Source organism: Dipteris shenzhenensis, chromosome 22, assembly GCF_047967505.1.
Source record: "Dipteris shenzhenensis isolate YYH24624 ecotype China chromosome 22, Dip_SZ_1.0, whole genome shotgun sequence".
In the NCBI taxonomy this organism is placed as follows: Eukaryota; Viridiplantae; Streptophyta; class Polypodiopsida; order Gleicheniales; family Dipteridaceae; genus Dipteris; species Dipteris shenzhenensis.
The window spans coordinates 42,398,141-42,419,240 of NC_141617.1; the positions used below are offsets into that span (position 1 = coordinate 42,398,141).

Below are 21,100 nucleotides of genomic sequence, written 5' to 3' on the forward strand. Positions count from 1 at the left end.
GTGCGACGATGTTTTGTTACGGGATGACATATGCTTTTCATGATTGTCCCAAGCCATGTGTACGAGGGCAATAGTTTTTTGTGAAGGCGTCTTGTAAATTTTCCAGTGTGTCGGGATTGGGCTTATATGTGGATAGTCAGTAGTAGGCAATTAGATACTAAGTGCTTGTGGTGCATTAAATGCCTTGGCCTAAGTTTTGTGGGGAAGCTTTGGGAGTGGTAAAAAGGCAAAAGTGAGGTGGCTAATCAAGGATGACGTGGCTGGAATCAAGAAAGGCATGCATGCAACTGTGGCTATGTGAGGATGAAGGGGAGCTTTTGGACTGCAACGTGAAGATGGCGGATGGGAGCTGATCCTACGTTGCACTTGACGAAGGCTTCTTGAAGAGAAGGTATACAAGTTTGGAGTTACGAGAGCTTCTTGAAAGATCCCGACTGTGCAGGTTAGGAAGTAATACGCCATGGGTGCTCCATAGGCTGGACTTCTACGATGCTGGCTGATCTTACGTGAAGCAGATAGGAGAGCTAGGTGGCGAATTCAAATCGGGCTGGAGAAAGGCTATTGCGCCGTGGGTTTCTTAGCTGTGAGAAGCGTAGCTATCATGGAGGTTTCGGGCAGAATATTGTGAGCGACGAAGAGCATACACTACGAGAAATAGAAGAGGCTGAGGCTGTTGCTTGAGGTGTCTTCTGTGTGGGCTTGTACGTGGCTGGTTATGAGCTATTGCTTAATAAAATCTTGAGGCATAGTTGTGGTATCATTTCTGTTGGTTGGAGGACTTTTGGCGACATGAAGCTATGAGCGTGGATGTAAGAAATCCTAGATTTACTATATTTAAAAATGTGCTAAGGAACAGAAAAGAGACTGAAATAGTAGAGAACAAGGAATAATTGCATTGCTTGAGTGTCTGTAGTGTAGCTGTAGTGTGTCATCCATACAATTGGGCCTCTCTTATATAGAGAGTGAAGAGTCTCACATGAAAAGGTGTGTACTCCAAAGTGTATGTGCATGAAGAGGTGTGTACCCCTTGTGAAGGGTGTGACCCTTGATGAGAGGGTACATTACAATAGGAATGTCTCTTCAATAGAATGTCTCTTGTGAAGGGCTGTGCCTCATAGGAAGTGTCCCGTCGAAAGGGCATACCCTTCCACAAGTGTCCATTCATTAAACCATCCATAAGTCTAGATATAGAGAAAGGAATACGTCACAGATCCTGACATCCCCTCCCACTCAAAATAAGACCCTGGTGGAGATAATGAACTGATGTAGAAAATATCACGGTAAATTCTGAAAATACTGCTGTAAAATGTCAGGGTACTGCTGTAAGTCTTCATCAGATTGCCAAATAGCATCGGAGTCGTCCAGATCTCGCCAAAGAACAAGGAATTCCGTGATAAGTCGATGTCGAGTCTCTCGCTGTCGATGGTCCAGAATACGCTCAGGAATAAGGAGAACATAATTGTCTTCGATTTCTGGGACATAATCACCTGCAGGAGGAACTGCTTCATCGCCTGGAATGAACGTCTTTAGCCAAGAAATATGAAATGTTGGATGGATTTTACCCCATGATGGTGGTAATTCCAATTTGTAACTTAAAGGTGAATTTTTCTTGATGATCTGGAAAGGTCCATAGTATCTAGGTCGCAACTTAGGAAACACAGACTTAACCATCTTTTAGCGATGTGGGGCTACAAATAATAGCATCATGTCACCAGTGTCAAATTCCAGGTGACTTCTATGTTTGTTGGCAGACCGTTGATACCGCTCTTGCGCTTTTCGCATATGATCCCTGACTTGGAGTAGAATGTCTTGCATTTCTTGAACTAGTTGATCAGCTAGGGCCACTCGATGTTGAAGTACAAAATTCGTTGGTACAATCGGAGTGTGTCCATAAGCTGCTTGAAATGGAGTCATGCTGATGGCACTATGGAAAAAGTTATTATAAGCAAACTCAAGGAGTGATAGATACTCTTCCCAAACTGCTAGGCGTGACTGAATATAATGTCGAAGCATTTCTTCCAGAACTTGGTTGACTCTTTCAGTCTGGCCATCTGATTCGGGGTGGTAGGCTGAACTGAACAGTAGAGTTGTTCCCAAAGATTCGAACACTGAAATCCAAAAGTGACTGGTAAACTTAGGATCTCTGTCAGATATGATATTCTTGGGTAATCCATGGTGTCGGAAGATGTGTTGTATGAAGAGTTTGGCGATGTCCGGAGCCTATGCACTGCTTTTGCAAGCAACAAAGTGTGCCATTTCGGACAATCGATCAACAATTACCATAATCTGAGTGTTACCTCTGGAGGATCGTGGTAGTGTTGTAATGAAATCCATGGAAATACTTTCCCACCTTTCAGTTGGAACTGGAAGAGGCTGAAGAAGTCCTACTGGAAGTCGTCGGCTTGCTTTCATTGTTGACAAGATAAGCAAGAGGTAACCATTTTGATGACGTTACTTTTCATCTGAGGCCAGTAGTATGTTGCACTGAATAACCTATAAGTCTTGTTGATGCCTAGATGGGCAGCATAAGGAACTACATGATGCTCTTTTAACAAAAGACGCCGAACATCCTTGTCATGTGATACACAGATGCGATCTTGATAATACAGAAGGTCGTCCGCATAAGAATAGGATGAGAAAATCTTATGTTCGGAAGTCGAAGGTTGATCTTTTGAAAGAACTTGTACTGCTGTGCCGAAGTCTTTATCATTGAAATACTTCCCCGGAACATCCACAGATAATGTAGAGATTACCATAGCTGATGCTAGAGTTAACCTGCTGAGAGCATTTGCAACTACATTGCGTAGTCCTGGAATGTACTCAATGGTCATGTGAAAGTTGGCCAGAAACTCAACCCAGCGTGCTTGTCGAGAGCGTTCATGACTTATATATGTCAGAAGCTAACCCCCCAACGACACAGGAGGTTCATGAAACTACATACGAGGTGGTTGGACTACCATACAGAGGAATGCTCAAGCAAGCATAAAAAGGAAAGAAGAGAATGGGCCCAAGTGCTGCCTCTACATTTCAACCATTTCCAGAACACACCCAACCGTCCTATCCGAGCTCTTGGATGGAAGAAGTAGTGGGGAATTTTTCCCTAGATGATTCTCCTGTGCACCCAGCAGTGGGAGTAGAAGAACCGAACAACTCCACATCAGGAAGCATACCTCAAGTTGACCATGCCAGGGATTGGAGGTATCTGAACATAGGGATAGAAGACCAACAACGACATCTTAAGGTAGCCAGTTGGGTCTGGGAACATGACTATCTCCTTGCTGCATTGTCTGATTTTTTTCAAGAGTATGTTGATGTCTTTGCCTGGTCATATAAGGATTTAAAGGGAGTACCCACTGAGTTCATGGAACATCACATCGATCTATATCCGGAAGCAGAGCCGCTGATCAGGGGACCATATCGCATGAATCCTAACTATGGCAAGGCTGTCCATGCTGATATTCAAAAGATGGAGCAAGCAGGGTTGATCTACCCTGTTGACTACTCCGAATGGCTTAGTGGCATCGTAGTGGTTCCCAAAAGAGAGACTAGAAAACTCCGAGTTTGTGTCGACTATAGGAGTTTGAATACCGCCACACGTCGGGATAGGTTTCCTCTCCCCTTAACTGACAGGGTGCTAGAAACCGTAGCTGGTCATGCTCTCTACTCCTTCATGGATGGATACAGTGGGTATAACCAGGTTCGGGTGCGAGAGCAAGATCAGTTAAAGACTACCTTCGTCACCCAATGGGGAACTTATGCTTACCGGATGATGCCTTTTGGTCTATGCAATGCACCGGCCACGTTTCAACGTCTTGTCACCAAACTCTTCCAAGAGAACATCGGAAAGTTCCTTGAGGTATTCTTGGATGACTTCTCTGTGTTCAATGGTAAGAATGCTTCTCACCTCGTACCTGCTATTCAGACTGATCACATGAGTAAGTTGAGGTGGTTTTTGATAAGTGCAGAGAAGCTAGGTTGTGCTTGAATCCGGACAAATGCTTCTTCCTCGCCTTGCAAGGGGTCCTCCTTGGCCACATCGTCTCAGCTGAGGGAATGACCACGGACCCAGCAAAGGTGGAAGTGATATTGACCTTGCCTATTCCTCGCACACCCAGAGAAGTCAAGTCTTTTTTGGTACATGTGGGTTATTATAGAAGATTCATCAGGTCCTATGTCGACATAGCGGTGGCGTTGACGGAACTCCTTCGGCAGGAGCAGTCCTTCAACTGGTCGGCACCTCAACAATTGGCGTTTGACAACCTCAAGGATTCGTCTAGTAAAGGAACCCATCTTGCGGTAACCTCAATGGGATGTCATTTTTCATGTGCATGTAGATGCAAGTGGGCTGGCGATTGGGGCGATATTGGCCCAACCAGATGAAGAGCACAAACTCGACCTACCTGTGTACTTCGCAAGCAGACAACTCAATGGAGCAGAAAGAAACTATAGCACCACTGAACGCGAGGGCTTGGGCATGGTCTATGCCATGACAAAGTATCGGCACTATCTCTTGGGCAGTAAGTTTATCATCATTACTGATCATCAAGCTCTCAAGTACTTACTGAACAAACCAACGCTTGGGGGGAGAGTGAGTAGGTGGATTCTTCTATTTCAAGAGTTTGACTTTGACATCCTAGTGAGAGCAGGCCGATTACATCAACCAGCAGACCACTTGTCAAGGATCTCTTCAGGTGAAGCAGCAACAGGAGTTGATGATGACCTTCCAGATGCGGGCCTCTTCCGTGTCGATGCCACAGTACCAAAATATGACTGCCTGTTTGCTGTGGACTGCTTTCCCCCATGCTATGCAAACATTGTACACTTGTTGTCTACAGGGGAGTTCTCCAAAGGGTTAACTCCAGCACAAAAGCGGAGGCAGATTCTTCAAGCTGCTCCTTTCAAACTGATCGCGGGTCAGTTGTACAAGTTGGGGAAGGACCACATTTTAAGGAGGTGTGTGCTCCCTCATGAAACACAAGCCATCCTTCAGGAGGCTCACTCAGGAATGGGGGGAGGTCATATGGCACCAGAGGCCACTGCTAGAAAGATAATGCGCTCTGGGTTGTGGTGGCCAAAGCTATTCCAAGACTGCTATGCTTATGTGCGCCGCTGTGACTCATGTCGAAGAGGGGGGCCGAAGCCTACCCGACGGGAGTACCTTCCCCTTCAGCCATCCAGCCCTGTACCACCCTTCTATAGATGGGGATCGGATTTTGTTGGACCCATCTCTCCTGCAACTCAAAGAGGGAACAAGTATGCTCTGATTGCTACTGATTATGGCACTAAATGGGTGGAGGCTAAGGCAGCGAAGACCTGCACTGCTCAAGTTGTGGCCTCATTCTTGTATGATCAAATCATTTCTAGGTTTGGATGTCCTGTGGAATTGATGAGTGAGAGAGGTACCCACTTTCTCAATGATGTCATCGCTGACCTCATCACCCAACTGCAAGTTGTTCACAAGACCTCTAGTTCATACTACCCTCGAGCCAATGGTTTGGCCGAGAGCTCCAATCGGACCATGTCTCATATTGTGGCTCGGTTATGCCTTCATTCCTTGGCAGATTGGAATATTCTACTACTAGCTGCTCTTTTTGCTTACAGAACAGCATACAAGGCTAGCACTGGATATTCACCCTTCCAGCTAGTTTACGGCTTGGAGGCGGTTATGCCCTATGAGTTCCACATGAAGACCACTAGGGTCATGGCAGAGATGGATGATAACTTGGAGGCATGCACACTTGAGAGATTATGGGATCTTGAAGCCTTGGATGAACATCGTCGTGAAGCGATCCTTGCTCAGGAAGTCTGGCAAAGAAGGCAGAAGGCATGGCACGACAGAAATCTCAGGAAGAGGGAATTCCAAGTTGGCAGCTTGGTCTTGTTATATTCCAATAAGTTCCTGAAGCATAAACCCAAATTTGTCAGTGGCTGGACAGGGCCCTTCTTTATCACAAGGATTATTCCCAGTGGAGGGGTTTATTTGGCCACCTTGGAGGGCAAGAAGTTACCAGCACCTGTAAATGGCTCACGGGTAAAGAAGTATCATCCACATTGACTCTCTCTCTTTGGATAAGGATTTCCATTCCTATTAGTTGAATTTCTATTTATTCAAACCAAAAAAAAAAAAACAACAACAATGTATTCCCTTTCCTAACCCTGTCAAGCTTCTACTCTCTGCCCAGTTGCACTCTTTGGTGGGAGACCAATAAAAACTGAGTAAGAAAGAAACCCGCTAGAGCAAGCTCTGTGCAGAAATACACCATGCTAAGCATGTAATAAAAACACCTCAGAGGAATGAGGTAGAAAGAAACCAAGGCTGAGGCTGAAAATGCCATCTCAACCCTGTAGAAGTCTCAGCAAAGAAGGGAGAGTCTCTCCAATCTCTGAGAAAAGTAACTCTCTTGGAGGAGGCTGCTCGAGATGATCCTTGCATGGTCGCCCAAATGGCCATCAGAGTGTGTATCGTATCTGTCCAAGTACTGGCCAAGATCTGAGAAGGGTGAACCTGAGAACCCTCCAAAGCCTCAGTGCACCTAGCTCTCCAAATGTGCCATGCTGCAATGCTAGCTAGGATCTCCCATGGAGAGTCGACCGAGGAGTGAGCAGCCCTGAAAAGAGTGGCTGGAAAATCCTCTAGAGAGCACGACTCCACAAGGCGTCGTCGGATGTGAAGAGCCCAAGAGGAGTCAAGTCTCTCAAAAAATACCTGGGACCCTGAAAGAGTAAGCCAAGCCATTGATCCCCAGGTCATATAGAAAGGTAGGCGAAAAAAAGTGCTGAAAAGTCTTGCAATCCCCTTCCATATGATTCTCGCCTGTCTGCAATCCCCTAGGCAGTGCTATATTGTCTCCAAAGCAGAAAGGCAGCGAGGGCAAGAAGGGTCAGCTCCGAACTTGGATCTCCAATGGTTCACTACTATCCCACCATGAATAAAAAGCCAAGAGAAGAGAGTGATTTTTCTATTCCGGTGGGATTTCCAGAGCCTCTGCCAAAAAATTCTCTGCAAATCAGCAGAAATCTGAAAGTTCTCCCAATGAGGAGCTCTGGTAGGCTTCCAACCCCTAGAGCTGAGTTGGAATTTCCTGGCATTACTGACCGTGTAACGAAAGAAGGGGATGCCCTTCTCTCGGTGCCCTTCATCTATCCATTCCCATTCCCCAGGGTCCCACTGCAAAAACTTAATTGGGACACCTCCATAAAGCCACAGCTTCCATGAGCCAAGGGCGAGGAGAAGCGGGTCAGGATCCAAGTACCACTGTGAAAGAGAGCCATGCTCCATGAAGCCCACTATCCTGACTGGCTGAAACGGTACCTCCAACAAGATATCGTCTGTGGATCTGGACAGCCTGCCCCCCGAAGAAACATCAAATACCAAGGCATCCTCATGTGGGTCAAGAAAAGCAATCACCTGTAAAGGAACTCCCAATTTGGAAAATGCCCCCATCTAGGTGGAGCAAGTAATAGGCATGTCATCTATGTCCACCCAATCCAAGGGCAAGGCTGCATCAATCTGTTGGACTCTCCATGCACTCCCTCTGAGATGAAGAACCATCTGGGCCTGTTGGTCTACAGGAAGCTTCCTGAAGGCTTTCCATGCTCCCATTGTAGATGCAGGGCCCCTCTCCCATCTTGGCCACTGCATGTAAGGAGAAGCTCCAAGTGGTCTGCCAAGCTCATCCAAAATCCTGTCATTCCACATGATAGGCTGCCTTTCAATCTCTTCACGGGTGGATGGGGGAATCCTTCGAAGAGTACTCCTGAAGCTGGCCCATGCTTTCAGGATAGCAACCATAAGAGGGGAAGAGGGAGACCTGAGGTGGGCTGTGGTGAAAACCCATGCAGTACTGTGTGTCCAATCCTCTCCTGAAGTGGGCGTGCGAGACTGTATGCATCTGATAAAAAAATCCTTCCAGGGCTCTTGTCCTGGCATAAGCCCTCTCACAACGAACTTGCAGAGTAAAGCTCTGCACTGTAGATCTGGGTCGATGATATTCAAACCCCCTTCTCTTGTAGGAAGAATCAAGGTCTCCCAAGCCACCCTGGCTGTAACATCAGTTGTGCCATCTAGACCACTCCATAAAAAGTTTCGTACAGGCCTCTTAAGCTGAGTGATACAATCCCTAGAGTGGCACCAACAAGAGCATACAAACCATGCTGTGGCTAGAAGAACCTGGTTAACCACCACCACCCTGGAGGCCAAGTCAAGTTTGGCTGAGCTCTAGAAAAGGAGCTTTCTTCTGATGCTTTCCAACACCGGAGCAAACTGTTGTGAGGGAGAGATGCCCACCCATACCTGGCAGCCCAAATATCTGACGGAGAAGCCCCTCTGTACCCAAGTGAAGCCAATATCATTACCCCAATCCGGGGTGTCATCCTCGCAAATCCAAAAACCACTGGATTTATGCCAATTAATGTGTGCACCTGCAGCCGTGCAAAACAAATCCAAGGCTGTCCGGAAGGAAGTGAGTGTCCTGGGGGAGGCATCCAAAAAAACAGCCGTGTCATCTGCCAACTCACTATCCAGGAGCTCTTCATCCCGGTGGATAGGAAGCCTCAGCCCATAAATATCAGCTTGAGATCTAATGTAGATACTCATAGCTTCCACCACAAACAGAAAAAGAAACGGGGCAAGAGGACATCCCTGGCGGACGGATCTAGAAATCTGAAACCTGTCCCTTCTTACCCCCCCAATGAGCAACTGGCTATGGGCTGATCTGTAGAGAGAGGATACTCCTCTAATCCATGCATCTGAAAAACCAAAGCGAGATAGAGTACCCTCTAAAAAATCCTAGTCTACTCTATCGCAAGCTTTCTCAAAGTCCAAGAGTAGAATGGCCAATCTCTGGCGGCTCTGCATGGCCCATTCTGAGGCCTCCCAAAATGAGAAAATATTATCAAAAATACTTTTGCCATGGACAAACCCTGTCTGCGTGTCATGAATCAAATCTGGAAGAAAAACCTGTAGCCGCAGACTAATGGCTTTCGCCAGAATCTTGTAAAAAGTGCCCAAAAGAGTGATGGGTCTCCATTGAGACACAAGATTCCTATTATCCCCCTTTGGGATGAGATGAATGAGACCGTCTGTGAGTGAGTTTGGCATCTCACCAAAGTCCCACACGCCCTGCAGGGCTGATGTAATGTGATCACCAATCTGCTCCCAAAAAGTAATAAAGAAGGAGGGGGTAAGTCCATCTGAACCTGGGCACTTGCCCTTGTGAAGGGCAAGTAATGCAGTCTTGAATTCTACATTGGTGAAAGGTGCATCCAGAGAAACATACATCTCATCCTTCACCAATACAGGGATACACTGCCAAATAACCTCTCTGGCATCATCAATGGCCTGTGTGCCTGGATCTGCAGTAAGAAGGGATGCAAAAAAATCTGAAGCTACACGCATGACAGCATCAGGATCTGACTGTAACACCCTGTCTGAGTCAACAAGCTGCGAAACACTATCTCTACTATGTCTGGGCCCATGAGTAGAGAAAAAGTGTTTGTTGACCCTGCCACCCATCTGAATCCAAAAGGATTCCCGTGCATGAAAGGCATACAGCAAGGCGCTCCTGAATCCAAGCATCTGTGGGCCTCTTCTGCTCTTCCCTCTGAAGGGACGCTAACTGCTTGCGTATACCAATCTCACATCTGAGAATCTCATGTCTCCTAGAATCAGCGACTGAATGATAATAGTCACTAATTCTGGATAAGGCTGCAGCTACCTGAGCTGGATGGACAGCTCCACCCTATATGTGAGAAACCCAAATCTGTAAAATATCCTCCATGAGGCTCTCCTCTGCATAAAAAGCATCCAGAATCCTGACACTGGGAGAGCGTCCTCTCCGATGAGGCTCAAGAGTCTGCAACACCACTGGAAAATGATCTGAGGTGGAAACCCCAGTAGAAATGCATACAGATCCTCCTCTGTCAAGTGCCCAATCGTCTACATAAAATCTGTCAATCCGTGCATGAATGGGCATGTGTATTCTCCTGTTCGACCAAGAGTACAGGAGTGACTATGGCATAATATGAAAGGCATCATCCAACCAAGTGTCTCTGCCACTGAGCTGAAAGAGAAACGCATCCCAGGCTGCCCTCTCCAAAGAATGAATTCCACCCTGTCTGCCTCCCTTTTTGTCTGAAGGCAAGTCAACCATGTTGAAGTCGCCACCAATGATCCAAGAATCTGCAATGGCGGCCCAAGAGAGTAACTCCTTCCAAAAGGAGATCCGCTCCCCTCTGTTGTTGGGAGCATAAAGATTTTGAAGACCAATCTTACGCCCTCCAATCAAAATAATGATCCATTGAGCTCTAGAAGGGGAGATAATACCATGACCAGCAACCAAGGGGAGAATAGAAAGAGAGACCGAAATGCAAGTACCTCCCCTTGTGCCCACAGTAGGCGACCAAAAGGTATGTCCTGAAAGCAGTTTGCCAGACTTAGAGCAATCACTGGCATCCAGCTTGTGTTCCTGGATAAAAAGGATATCAATAGCACCTCCAGTGACGCCTGGATGAAGCTGGTTCCGGATCAGCTGCCTACGGCGACGGTGTGGAACTCCGCCTAGGCCCTGTATGTTCGAGCTGACTATCCTCATCAACAGGAGGATGCTGGATGGAAAGGCTTACCCGACCTAGTAGAGGAGACCAGCTTCCCCTGGGCCGAAACACTCCTGCTGAGGGCAGGAAACTCAACAGGTGAAAGGATCCCCACACCTGCTGAAAGGGAGGCCCTGTAAGAAGGAATCCCAATGACCGGGACCCCTAAGGTGGAGGGCACAAACTCCTCATCATCCATGAAAGTCGCTGAATCTGCCAGTGCCGAAAAAGAATTCCTGATAAGCAAGTCTAGCCGAGGAGTGAAAAGAAGACCTGCACTCGTGGAAGATGGAGGAGAAGGACTTGCCATGCCTCTATCAGCAGAACTGGAGCTAGGGGTTGAGGAGGCCTGTGGCTGGGGTGCAGAGGAATCAGGAGCCCTCATCTGCGCCTCCACTTTCTCGGTTGTCTTGACTGTGGTAGGAACAGTCTGCGGGGAAGAAGTACCTGTAGTCCCCTCGTGGTCAGAAACCAAGGGGTCAGAGACTAAAGTGACTGGGGCTGGTGGATCTAAAGGCCCCTCCTGATGTGGAACTGTAGTGTCTGGGGCTGCAGCAACATCCACCTCTAGAGTCTGGAAGGCGTCTGTCTAAACAGGATCAAAAGTCTCCTCCTGAGGTAAGGGAGCCGCTCAAATAGCTCGCCATCGTGGTACTGGGTGTGCTGCGGGCATTGGGCGCCCTGCTGCCCCTGGTGGTCCTGGGGTGCGCGAAGCAGGGCGCCCTGTTGCTCTTGGTGGTCCTGGAGTGCATGGTACAGGGTGCTGGGGAGGTGCAGTCGTGGTAGTATGTGAAGGAGCCACACCAGAAGACCTCTTGGGTCTTTTTCTCTTCCTTGGGCAGTCTCTAGCAAAGTGCCCAAGGGTCCTGTAAATCCTGCACTGATCCTGTCTACCTGAAATGTCGACTCTTTGTCGAAAGAGAGAGCCGTCTGGACGCTGAAGCATAATGTGGTCATCTGAGATGTTAGGGTCAGAGATAATGACCCTAATACGAGGCACCCCGTATGCACTGACTGCCTCTGCCAAGGAAGAAGGCATGCCAGGAAGGGAGGGGATCTCCGTGACCACTCTGAATGTGGCTCCGATAGTGGCAAGCAGTCGATGGTAGACCTGAGGAAGACCAGGAAACCTAATGAACAGTGATGTGACCTGCCTGTCCTCCTCGACCGGATCGAAGCCCAAGGTGTAGAGCAAAAGAAAGATCCTCTTGGAACCCAAAGCCAGGGGATTAGCTTTGAGAACAAGGACTGTGGACTTGTGGGAGTCGAAAACCACTTGGAAGAATCCACGTCCCAAAAGTCGAATATCCCTGAGGTGAGGGGCGAGGTCTCCTGGTAACGCCGCTAGCATCCTGTCTCTAGCCTGTGATCTGGAAGGGTGTGACCCAAAGATGCGGGCGAAAAGTGATGTGGAGCCCTCTAATTCCAAATCTTTCTTGAGCTGCTGCAGCTCGTCTTCTGAAAAAATGATGGTTCTCGCGGCCGGTGGAGGTGGACGGAGATTGGCTGAATGGGGATCCATTCGCCAATCGATGTGAAAAGGCCGATTCCAACACTGAAAAAGCTCCGTCCGTGAAACTACTGCCCAGGACGCCCCGAACGAGGGCGCATGAAGAAGAAGAAAGAGAGGGTAGGAGCGAGGGGAAGGGAAGGAGAGGATAGACTGAAGGGGGAGACGGAGGTAGGCCGAGGGGAAGGCGTGGGGGAGGGAGGGGGGCGGGGGGGCTGGCGGGGGAGAGGGAGGGCAGAGGAGAAGGGGGCAGCGGGGAGGGGGAGAGCAGCGGGGGGGAGAGGGAGGGCGAGGGACGGGGCGGGGGAGGAGAAGGGGGCGGGGGGGCTGGCGGGGGAGAGGGAGGGCGGAGGAGAAGGGGGCAGCAGGGATGGGGGCAGCAGGGGAGGGGAGAGGAGAAAGGGGCAGCGGGGAGGGGGGCAGCGGGGGGGGGGCTGGCGAGGGAGAGGGATGACGGGGGAGGGGACGGGGGAGGAGAAGGGGGCGGGGGGGCTGACGGGTGGGGGAGAGGTTGGGCGGGGAGGGAGAGGTAGGGGGTAGCGGGGGGGGGAGAGGGAGGGCGGGGAGGAGGAAGGGGAGAGGGAGGGTGAGGGAGGAGGGAGAGGGGGCTGGCGAGAGGGGAGGGAGAGGAGGAGCAGTGAGGGGGGGAGAGGGGGGGGCAGCGAGGGAGAGGGAGAGGGAGAGGGGGCTGGCTGAGAGAGGGAGAGGGAGAGGGAGAGGGGGCTGGCTGAGAGAGGGAGAGGGGGGGGCAGTAGCTCACGGGGAGGAGCAGCAGCTCATCAGCGCATCTGGAGCAAGATGAAACTGTGAACAGGCTTGTTTGTATGCGGGCAGCTCAGAAATTTTGAAAAACGTCAAAATCGGACCTCAAAAGGTGAAAAAACAGCCGTTGGACTGTTGGAGCTACCTCAAACGAAAGCTGGAGAGCTGAATGTGAGCACCAGGAACGCGCACTGGAGCACCAAGCTTGCGGGTGTCTGGAAGCAAGCGTGGGAATGGGCTCTAGAGACGGAAGCGCTCTGATACCAAATATAGGAACAAAGTGGAGACAGGTTGTGAACACAAGTAAGCAAGAGTGCACACACAAGAAAGCTCCAATAGACTGTTGGAGCTACCTCAAACGAAAGCTGGAGAGCTGAATGTGAGAACCAGGAACGCGCACTGGAGCACCAAGCTTGTGGGTGTCTGGAGGCAAGCACGGGAATGGGCTCTAGAGACGAAAGCGCTCTGATACCAAATGTAGGAACAAAGTGGAGACAGGTTGTGAACACAAGTGAGCAAGAGTGTACACACAAGAAAGCTCCAATAGAAATGTTCCAATGAAACAATGCAAGTACTTGGTATATATAGTACCCAAGTACTACTGGTCAACCATAGGATTGACTTTATGTCTACAACACCATATCTTTGTAATCTCTTACAAGGCTAGGGAGAGAGGAAGTGATACTCAAAGAGAGACATAATGAAATAGAAATGAAATGACTAGAGCAATGAACCAAAATGAAAGTACTCACATGTACCAAAGAGCTTATAGCTTGATACTTGATTGATTTGGAATTAGACAAGTATAGCTCTTATATAGAGCACACACACACGTATGAACACCAATGAATATGGGATAACTCCCAATGTGACACGTGGCATCTATAGGACACACTAGACTAGAACTCACACTAGAACACACCAAACTGACTCATCTTGACTTCATATTCTAACGTGTAGACTATATCCAATTTTTCATGTGAGTAGGCTAAAAAGAAAATTAGGAGATGATGATAATCTCATTGGAAATAAAGTCCTAGTTGAACTCATTAAACATGCTACTCTATCACATGAACCAGAAAGAATTTTGGATAGACAAGAAAAAATAACAAGACATACAATACACTAAGAATGCCTATTAAGTGGAAAGATACAGCATACGAGAGTTCAACATGGAAAAGTGTAAGCAATCTCAAGAGGAGATTTCCCAATTTTGTTTCCGAGGACATAAATCATTCTTAAGGGGAAGGGAATGTTCCGTCAACCATAATCGTGGAAGCGTTCAGCTTGGTTGTGGTGAGGCAAGAAACCAAAGGGCATGACAATGATTGCTAATGTGGATTAGAAGGCTAAGGTCTAGGGGGTATTCCTAGGCCTTGGTGAAGAGACCTAGTAGCTAGCTAGGAACGGAATGGAAATATGGAAAGCATAATGAAAGGCAAAATGGAAAGGAAAATGAAAGAACAAGTGCTAGGCAATGATAACCAAAATACTCACATGATATAAAGCTTGATGTTGACGGATCTGAAAAAACTCAAGACAAGTACAACACTATATAGTATGACACTAGACTCTAGAAAGCTATAGTGTATATGGGATAGCTCCCAATATGACACGTGGATGTCTAGGACTCACTAGACTATAAAACACCCCCTAGACACGTAGTACACTCATTTTTGACTCACTTTGGCTTCATATTCCAACACCCTCCCATGAAGACAAGGTGAGAGACTACTGGAATGGAACCAAGAACAAAACATGACAATGACGATCATCAAACTGTGCACTGACGGTTTAGAACTAGACATGGTTCCCACACAATCTCAGAGGCAAGTGAGCTTGGCTCAGAGGCTAGTGAGCATGGTATAACAGACTCAAAGGCTCATCTAGCATGGCTTAGAGGCCCAACATGCATGGATGCATGACCAACTCAGAGGTCTAGGAGACCAATGCACCAACATCCTGAAACTCTCACGCCATGCCTAATAACAAGACCTATCAAGACCAATACATATGGCTCCCACAGTACATCCCTCCTTGGCTTCATAACAGGACATGTTAGGAAGCCACACCCAAAAAATAGAAAACCCAATACATCTTTTTAGGAGGACTATCCAAGGTAGAGGACCTTTAGACTTAATGAAAACCAAACACTCATTACATATCTTTTTAGGGGGACTACCCAGGGCAGAGGACCCCAAAATGCATCAAGCTGTAGGAATAATAAAAATAGATCTCTTAGGAGTAAGAGATGTCCTCCAAGTAGCTAATGCAAATATGTGCACATCCTTGCAAGACGATGATGATGTCGATGAAGCGCTAGGTAGGAATGCCCCAAAATATGTGTCGGTGAAGTCCATGGGGTAGCTACATGGAGCACTCACATGATGACTCTCAAAATGCCGAAAGGAGAGTCACCAATGTTGAAGTAGAAGCCTCAGGTACCACGACCAATCAGAAAGTCAATCAATGCAAAGTACCTCAGGCACTGATTGAATAAGCAATGTTGAAGAAGTCACTTGTTGATGTAGAGTGGTCTACACCAAGCTCGAGGTAATGCACTAATAAGAAAGATCACTGTAGTGGAGTGTGTCAGAGTAGTATCAAAGAACTCACATCTAGCTCGGGAAGTTTTCACCAATGTTGGAGTAGTCACGTGAAGGAGTCACCGCAATGTAATGTCAAGAGCTCACATCAAGGTTGGAGAAGGCAACGTGGGCGTTAGCATTGGAGATGGAGGTGGCAAGCCAGTCGATGAACGGAGCCTTTTGCTTCCTGCGTGGTCGTTGGAGCGAGCCCGGCCGGTTCTGTAGTGATGGAAGCTTGCTAGAGTTTGGTCGTCAGGCAGCAGGAGTTGCATGGGCAGCAGCAGCAGCTAGAGCTAAAGCTGCGTGGGTAGCAACAGCACCGTGGGCAGTGTTGAGGGGAGCAAAGTAGATTGCATGTGGATTCGGGCTAGGGGCCTGCGGCCTTGTCACATGGCGGAGAAGGGCGGCTTTAGTGTGGGCGCCTATGCGCTCTGATGGCTGGTGCTGCAGCTCCACGCGGACCTTCCTTGCTGAGGCTTGGGTGGAAGAGGGAGTACTCAAGGAAGGAGAGGAGAAGAGAGCTAAGGTGGAGAGCAATTCATGAGGAGAGGGAGTGGAGGAGCTAGCCTCTCCATAGGTCTGAGATGGGCTTCAAGGACCCCCTCATTCTTTGAGGAAAGCTAGCTCTGATACCATATGAAGAGACCTAGTAGCTAGCTAGGAACGGAATAAAAATATGGAAAGCATAATGAAAGGCAAAATGGAAAGGAAAATGAAAGAACAAGTGCTAGACAATGATAACCAAAATACTCACATTATATAAAGCTTGATGTTGACTGATCTGAAAAGACTCAAGACAAGTACAACACTATATAGTGTGACACTAGACTCTAGAAAGCCATAGTGTATATGAGATAACTCCCAATATGACACGTGGCATGTCTAGGACTCACTAGACTATAAAACACCCCCTAGACACCTAGTACACTCATTTTTGACTCACTTTGGCTTCATATTCCAACACTTGGCACTAATGGAAGGTGCATTTGGGAATGCCCTTTAGATAATAGACACATGGCACAACATGAGGGATCCACATGCCAAGCAATGGGCATGGGGGAGGTTTCTAGAATCAAGGAGCTCCGTTTGGAAGGAGGTCCTGGGAGAGGGATCTTACGAAAGATACAGCTCGAGCATGGGAGCTTAACAAAGGAACCCATGGCTGGGTGGAACATGAACTTGCATCCCTCTATATTGGTGTTGGTGTATCATACAGTATTGAAGAAATTTTTCTAGAGAAGGCTCTGGAAGTCTCTCAGGAATAGAAAATTTGCTATTTTGTCTACCTTTCTATTCATGGAGGGATTCCAGTGAACCTATGGAGGTCTAGGTCTAGATCAGCCTCTACTTTCCCTCGCTACCTTTCTACTAAGGATTCCGTTCAGCATTGTTTATGGGATTGCAAACACGCGAAGTTAATTTGCAAGGGGATCGCTAGACTTTTGAGTATTTTTGTTCCCTTCTCCTTCTACATGAGCTGGGGCTAGGTGACTTGGCTCTCTCTTTCGAGACCTCAAATCTTTTATGATAGCTCTCTTGGGCTCTTTCGCTTTGATGACATTTAGTTGAGTCTTGCTCTCTAGATGATGTCCTCCCTTCTCCTTACAGACCTACACATGCCTTGGTGGATACTTTTTTGAAGACCTTAGTGAGTGTTTCAGCACATATGGAGATCAGGTGCACAGAGGCACTTATGGCTCCTAGATCCGCACTTTGGCCATTGTTTTGAGAATACAAGAGTCTTCTTAAGCAGCCTCTGCCATGAGGATATCTTCCTTGGGAGTTGGAGAGGCTCCCCTTTTTTCTTGGATTCCACCACAAGTTAGAGGTGGCATTTTCAGCCTCAACATTGGATACGGGCTCTTTTTTATGAACAACTTTTTGACCCACTTAGGGTACTTTCTTTTTAATGCTATGCATGACGTACCCTTGCCATGAGCATTTTCTCTTGTGGCTTTCTTCCTACTTCTTCCTACTTAGTAGAAATATGTTCATTGAAAAATAATAATAACAATTGTGGGATCAAAACCCATAGCTCTTAGACTTGGATTTCTCCATTTAAATCATCTATCATACTTTAGCTTCATCATGACTACAAGGAAATCATAAAATATTGAATGGGTACGATACGATTATATAAGAAAGGCAACATGGGAAAATATCTTTGAGATGGAAGTAGCTATTTACCTCTTTTCCAAGTTTTGTATCCACAACTTGTGCCACTAGGCTAGCAACCTGCTATGTGTCATTAAAAATTGACAATCCATTTGAAGTGTGAAAATTTGAATAATTTCAACAAGTGATGGGGCTAAAATTTATCAACTATGATTCCTAACGATTTTCTTGTCACACTAGAATAAAGATTTGATGAGTACCTCAACCTTAGACTCTTTGCAAAGAGATTCAGCTAACAGAAGAGCAAAAACTGATCGCTTATCAGGTTTTGATATATCTGCAGAAAGTAAGTTTGAGTTTATGAGCTTAACATTAAAGCCTCAACCCAGTATTCCAACAATCAATTTGCATCAATTAGGAGTTGATATTGCAACAATACCTCCTGATTTTGATGTGTCCTCAGCAATCACTACAATGGAAAGTGGTGGATTTTTATTTTTTATGGGTGCTTGGCGTTTGGCACTCTGCAAACTTGAAGAAGTATGAGATATTGCCAATTTTAGATCTGACTTGCTCATGGGGTTGCCAACCTGTTTTTGCACAAGAATGAGTATTATTTTGCGATAGACACTAAGGTATCATGAGAGTTTTAATATCTTAGCATGACAAAGTAACAAATCTTTGAAAACTTGCATAGCTGCAAACTGGACACAAAATCCACAAGAAACATGTACTATCTTCTTTTAAGCGCCTAGAAAATGGGTATTTTAGACTAAACTTGTATTTACCGCTCCCACCTCCCCCCCCAATGAAAAGAATTCTATTAAGCATGAAAAATACCCCGAGAGCAAAGCTCAGGGCAGACATACATCATGCAGTGCATGAAGGAAAAAACCCCTAAGTGGGTAAATCAATTTCTCATTAGAGAGAGAGAGAAAAACACCAATTTGAGGCTGAAAGTGCCACCTCAAACCTGCAGTGGACTCTGAAAAACCGGAAGCCACTCCACTCCCTGACAAAAATAGTCTGTTTGGAAGAAGCCACTCAGGAAGACCCTTGCATGCTCACCCAAATGGCCATCAAAGTATATACACTATCTATCCAAATACTAGCCAATGTGTGTGAAGGGTGGATCTGCTGGGAGCCATCCAAAGCCTTTATGCATTTCGAACTCCAAATATGCCACGCTAAAACGCTTGTCAGAATCTCCCAAAAAGTATCAACCGAGGCATGTGCAAGCCTTTAAGAAAAGTGAGGAATATCATCCAGAGAGCATGACTTAACTAAATGTCGTCAAACCAAAAGAGCCTAAGAAGAGTCATGCCTCTCATTAAAAATTGAGTCCTAAAAAGAGAGGTCCGAGCCACCAATTTCCAGGTCATGAAGAAGGGGGAGGGAACAAAATTGCTCAAAAGAGTAGTAGCAGTCTCCTTCTAGATAAACCTTACCACTGTTTGAGAAAGGACTATGATGAAAGTCTTGGTATTTTTCTCACTATGATGGTCAGGCAATAAAAACCATATGGTTGGATGGGTGAGCTTGTCTCCAGGGATTTCATCACAGGATTGCCTTCTTCTCAGAGGGGATGAGACTGCATCTATGTTGTGGTGGATAGAATGAAAAAACAGGCCCACTTCATACCCTCTCGATTGCCAACTATCTTAGCTCTATATACATGCTGCTCTACCCAATGTCTCTCTTTCTCAAGAGTCCACACCAATGCCTCCATCTAGAGCCATTGTCCTATCCATGTCTGTAAGACAAGAAGGCCGACTCATCAACTCGCAGTCCATGGCCTAATCTATATAGCCAAAACCACTCTCCCAAATCTCCCGAATAAGGGGCCGGCCCTTCTCGAGCCAAAGGCACCACCGGGGGGGTAGGCTCTTATCCATATCTGAGTCTCCTTGGTCAGTGGTTTGAGCAACCCTCCCGGTCCCACTCTGAAGGAACTAGCTCGATCACTGCCCCCCCTAATCATAATCCTCAGGGGTACTGCTATCCTGGAAAATTGACCCAACTACCTACTATCCGCCCATGTTTGAAGTGCTTTCCTCCACAACTTAGAAATGGATGAATCTATGTCTCTCATCCACTGCCCTGCTCCTTAGAGATGAGAGATGGCTCCCAACTCTGCAGGGAGCCTACTCCACATCCTAAAAAGAGTTTTGGCTGGGACACTGTCCTACTATGCCCAGCCTATGTGAGTCCCTTGTCTGAGCATGAGAGACCATCATGATCCTAGATCTCTAGGTGCCAAATAAGGGTCTGATGCTTAAAATCCTCCCTACTGAGGATGAGCCCAAATGCGTCCTCCTGCCAGTCTCTACAGAGGACTGACGCTCGAACTCTTGCTTGTTGCAGAGGATGAGCCCAAACGAGTCTTCTTGTTAGTCTCCGCCAAACCCTGTACAAGCTTTGCATCAATGGGGAGCCCTTCCCCATGAGAGGGGCCTTAGAGAAAATCCATCGATGACAAAACTACCAACTTCCACCTCAGGTGGGGTATTCGTGAGAAACCCCCATTGAAGGAGGAGCCGCTAAGGTTCTACGCTTGGGTTGAGACCTCGCATAACTCGCTTGCCAAGGAGGGATCTACTATGCATCACAAAGTCAATTATGCCCACGCCTCCGCGTGCCTGTGGCATAATCACTACCTGCCATGCAACTTTGGCTTTGATATTCCTCGTGCCATCCGATTCAGCCCATAAGAAGTTTTGCACCAAGCGCCTGAGCTGCACTCTCTATGAAAGCACCAATAGGAGGCTATGTACTAGGCCATGGCGAGAAAGACCTGGCTGGTCACTAGAGCTCTACTTGCTGGAGAGAGCTTGGCAGAGCTCCAATATAGAAGCTTGCACTGAACACTCTCTAGAATCGGGCCGATTTGCTGCTCTACTGAAATATCAATACCACTTGGCATCCAAAGGTTCACCCCCACGAAATCCACCAAAAGCCAAAGGCAGCCCCCTAGTCTCACACCTCATAAACCTCCTCCGTCTCTGCAAAGAAAGAAATAGATTGGTCCATTTAATCCGAGCCCCAGAGGCCTCACAATATATAGCTAGGGTCCCCTGACCGGTCTCAAGGCTCATTTTGTTGATCCCTCCACATATAATACGAGGCCATGTCATCTGTGAACTCTGAATCCAATAGCTCCTCCTGCCAAATTGGAAGCCTCATCTCGATCATAGCAGGCTTGCAGCCTGAGAGCACAAGCAATAGCCCGATGCCATAGCGATGAAAAGGAATTGGAAAGGGGCAAGGGGGAAACCCTGTTGTACCGAACGAGAGAGAGAAAAGGCCTCACTCGTGTGACTGCTGATAAGCACCTGACTAGAATTCCCTGCATAAAGAACTGGGACCCCTTTGATCCATTTGTATGAGAAGCCCAATCTGTGCATAGTTCTCTCCAAGGACCACTCAACACTATTGTATGCCTTCTCTAAATATAAGATAAGATAACTAGAGGCTGCAACTCCTCCCTATCGTATGCCTTCTCAAAATCTAAGAGAAGGATAACTAGAGGCTC

The 21,100-nt window shown here is 47.2% G+C and overlaps 1 protein-coding gene across 1 annotated transcript in view; it reads right to left on the reverse strand.

Moving 5' to 3' along the window:
• LOC147888127 (putative ion channel POLLUX-like 2) overlaps positions 1-21,100 on the reverse strand; it is a 328,483-nt gene that overhangs the window by 107,831 nt on the left and 199,552 nt on the right. The window contains exons 11-13 of the mRNA XM_087393294.1: positions 18,008-18,158; positions 17,829-17,905; positions 17,641-17,688 (exon numbers count right to left, since the gene is read on the reverse strand). Of these exons, the coding sequence (XP_087249420.1) occupies positions 17,641-17,688; positions 17,829-17,905; positions 18,008-18,158 (276 nt within the window). The remainder of the gene's footprint in view (positions 1-17,640; positions 17,689-17,828; positions 17,906-18,007; positions 18,159-21,100) is intronic.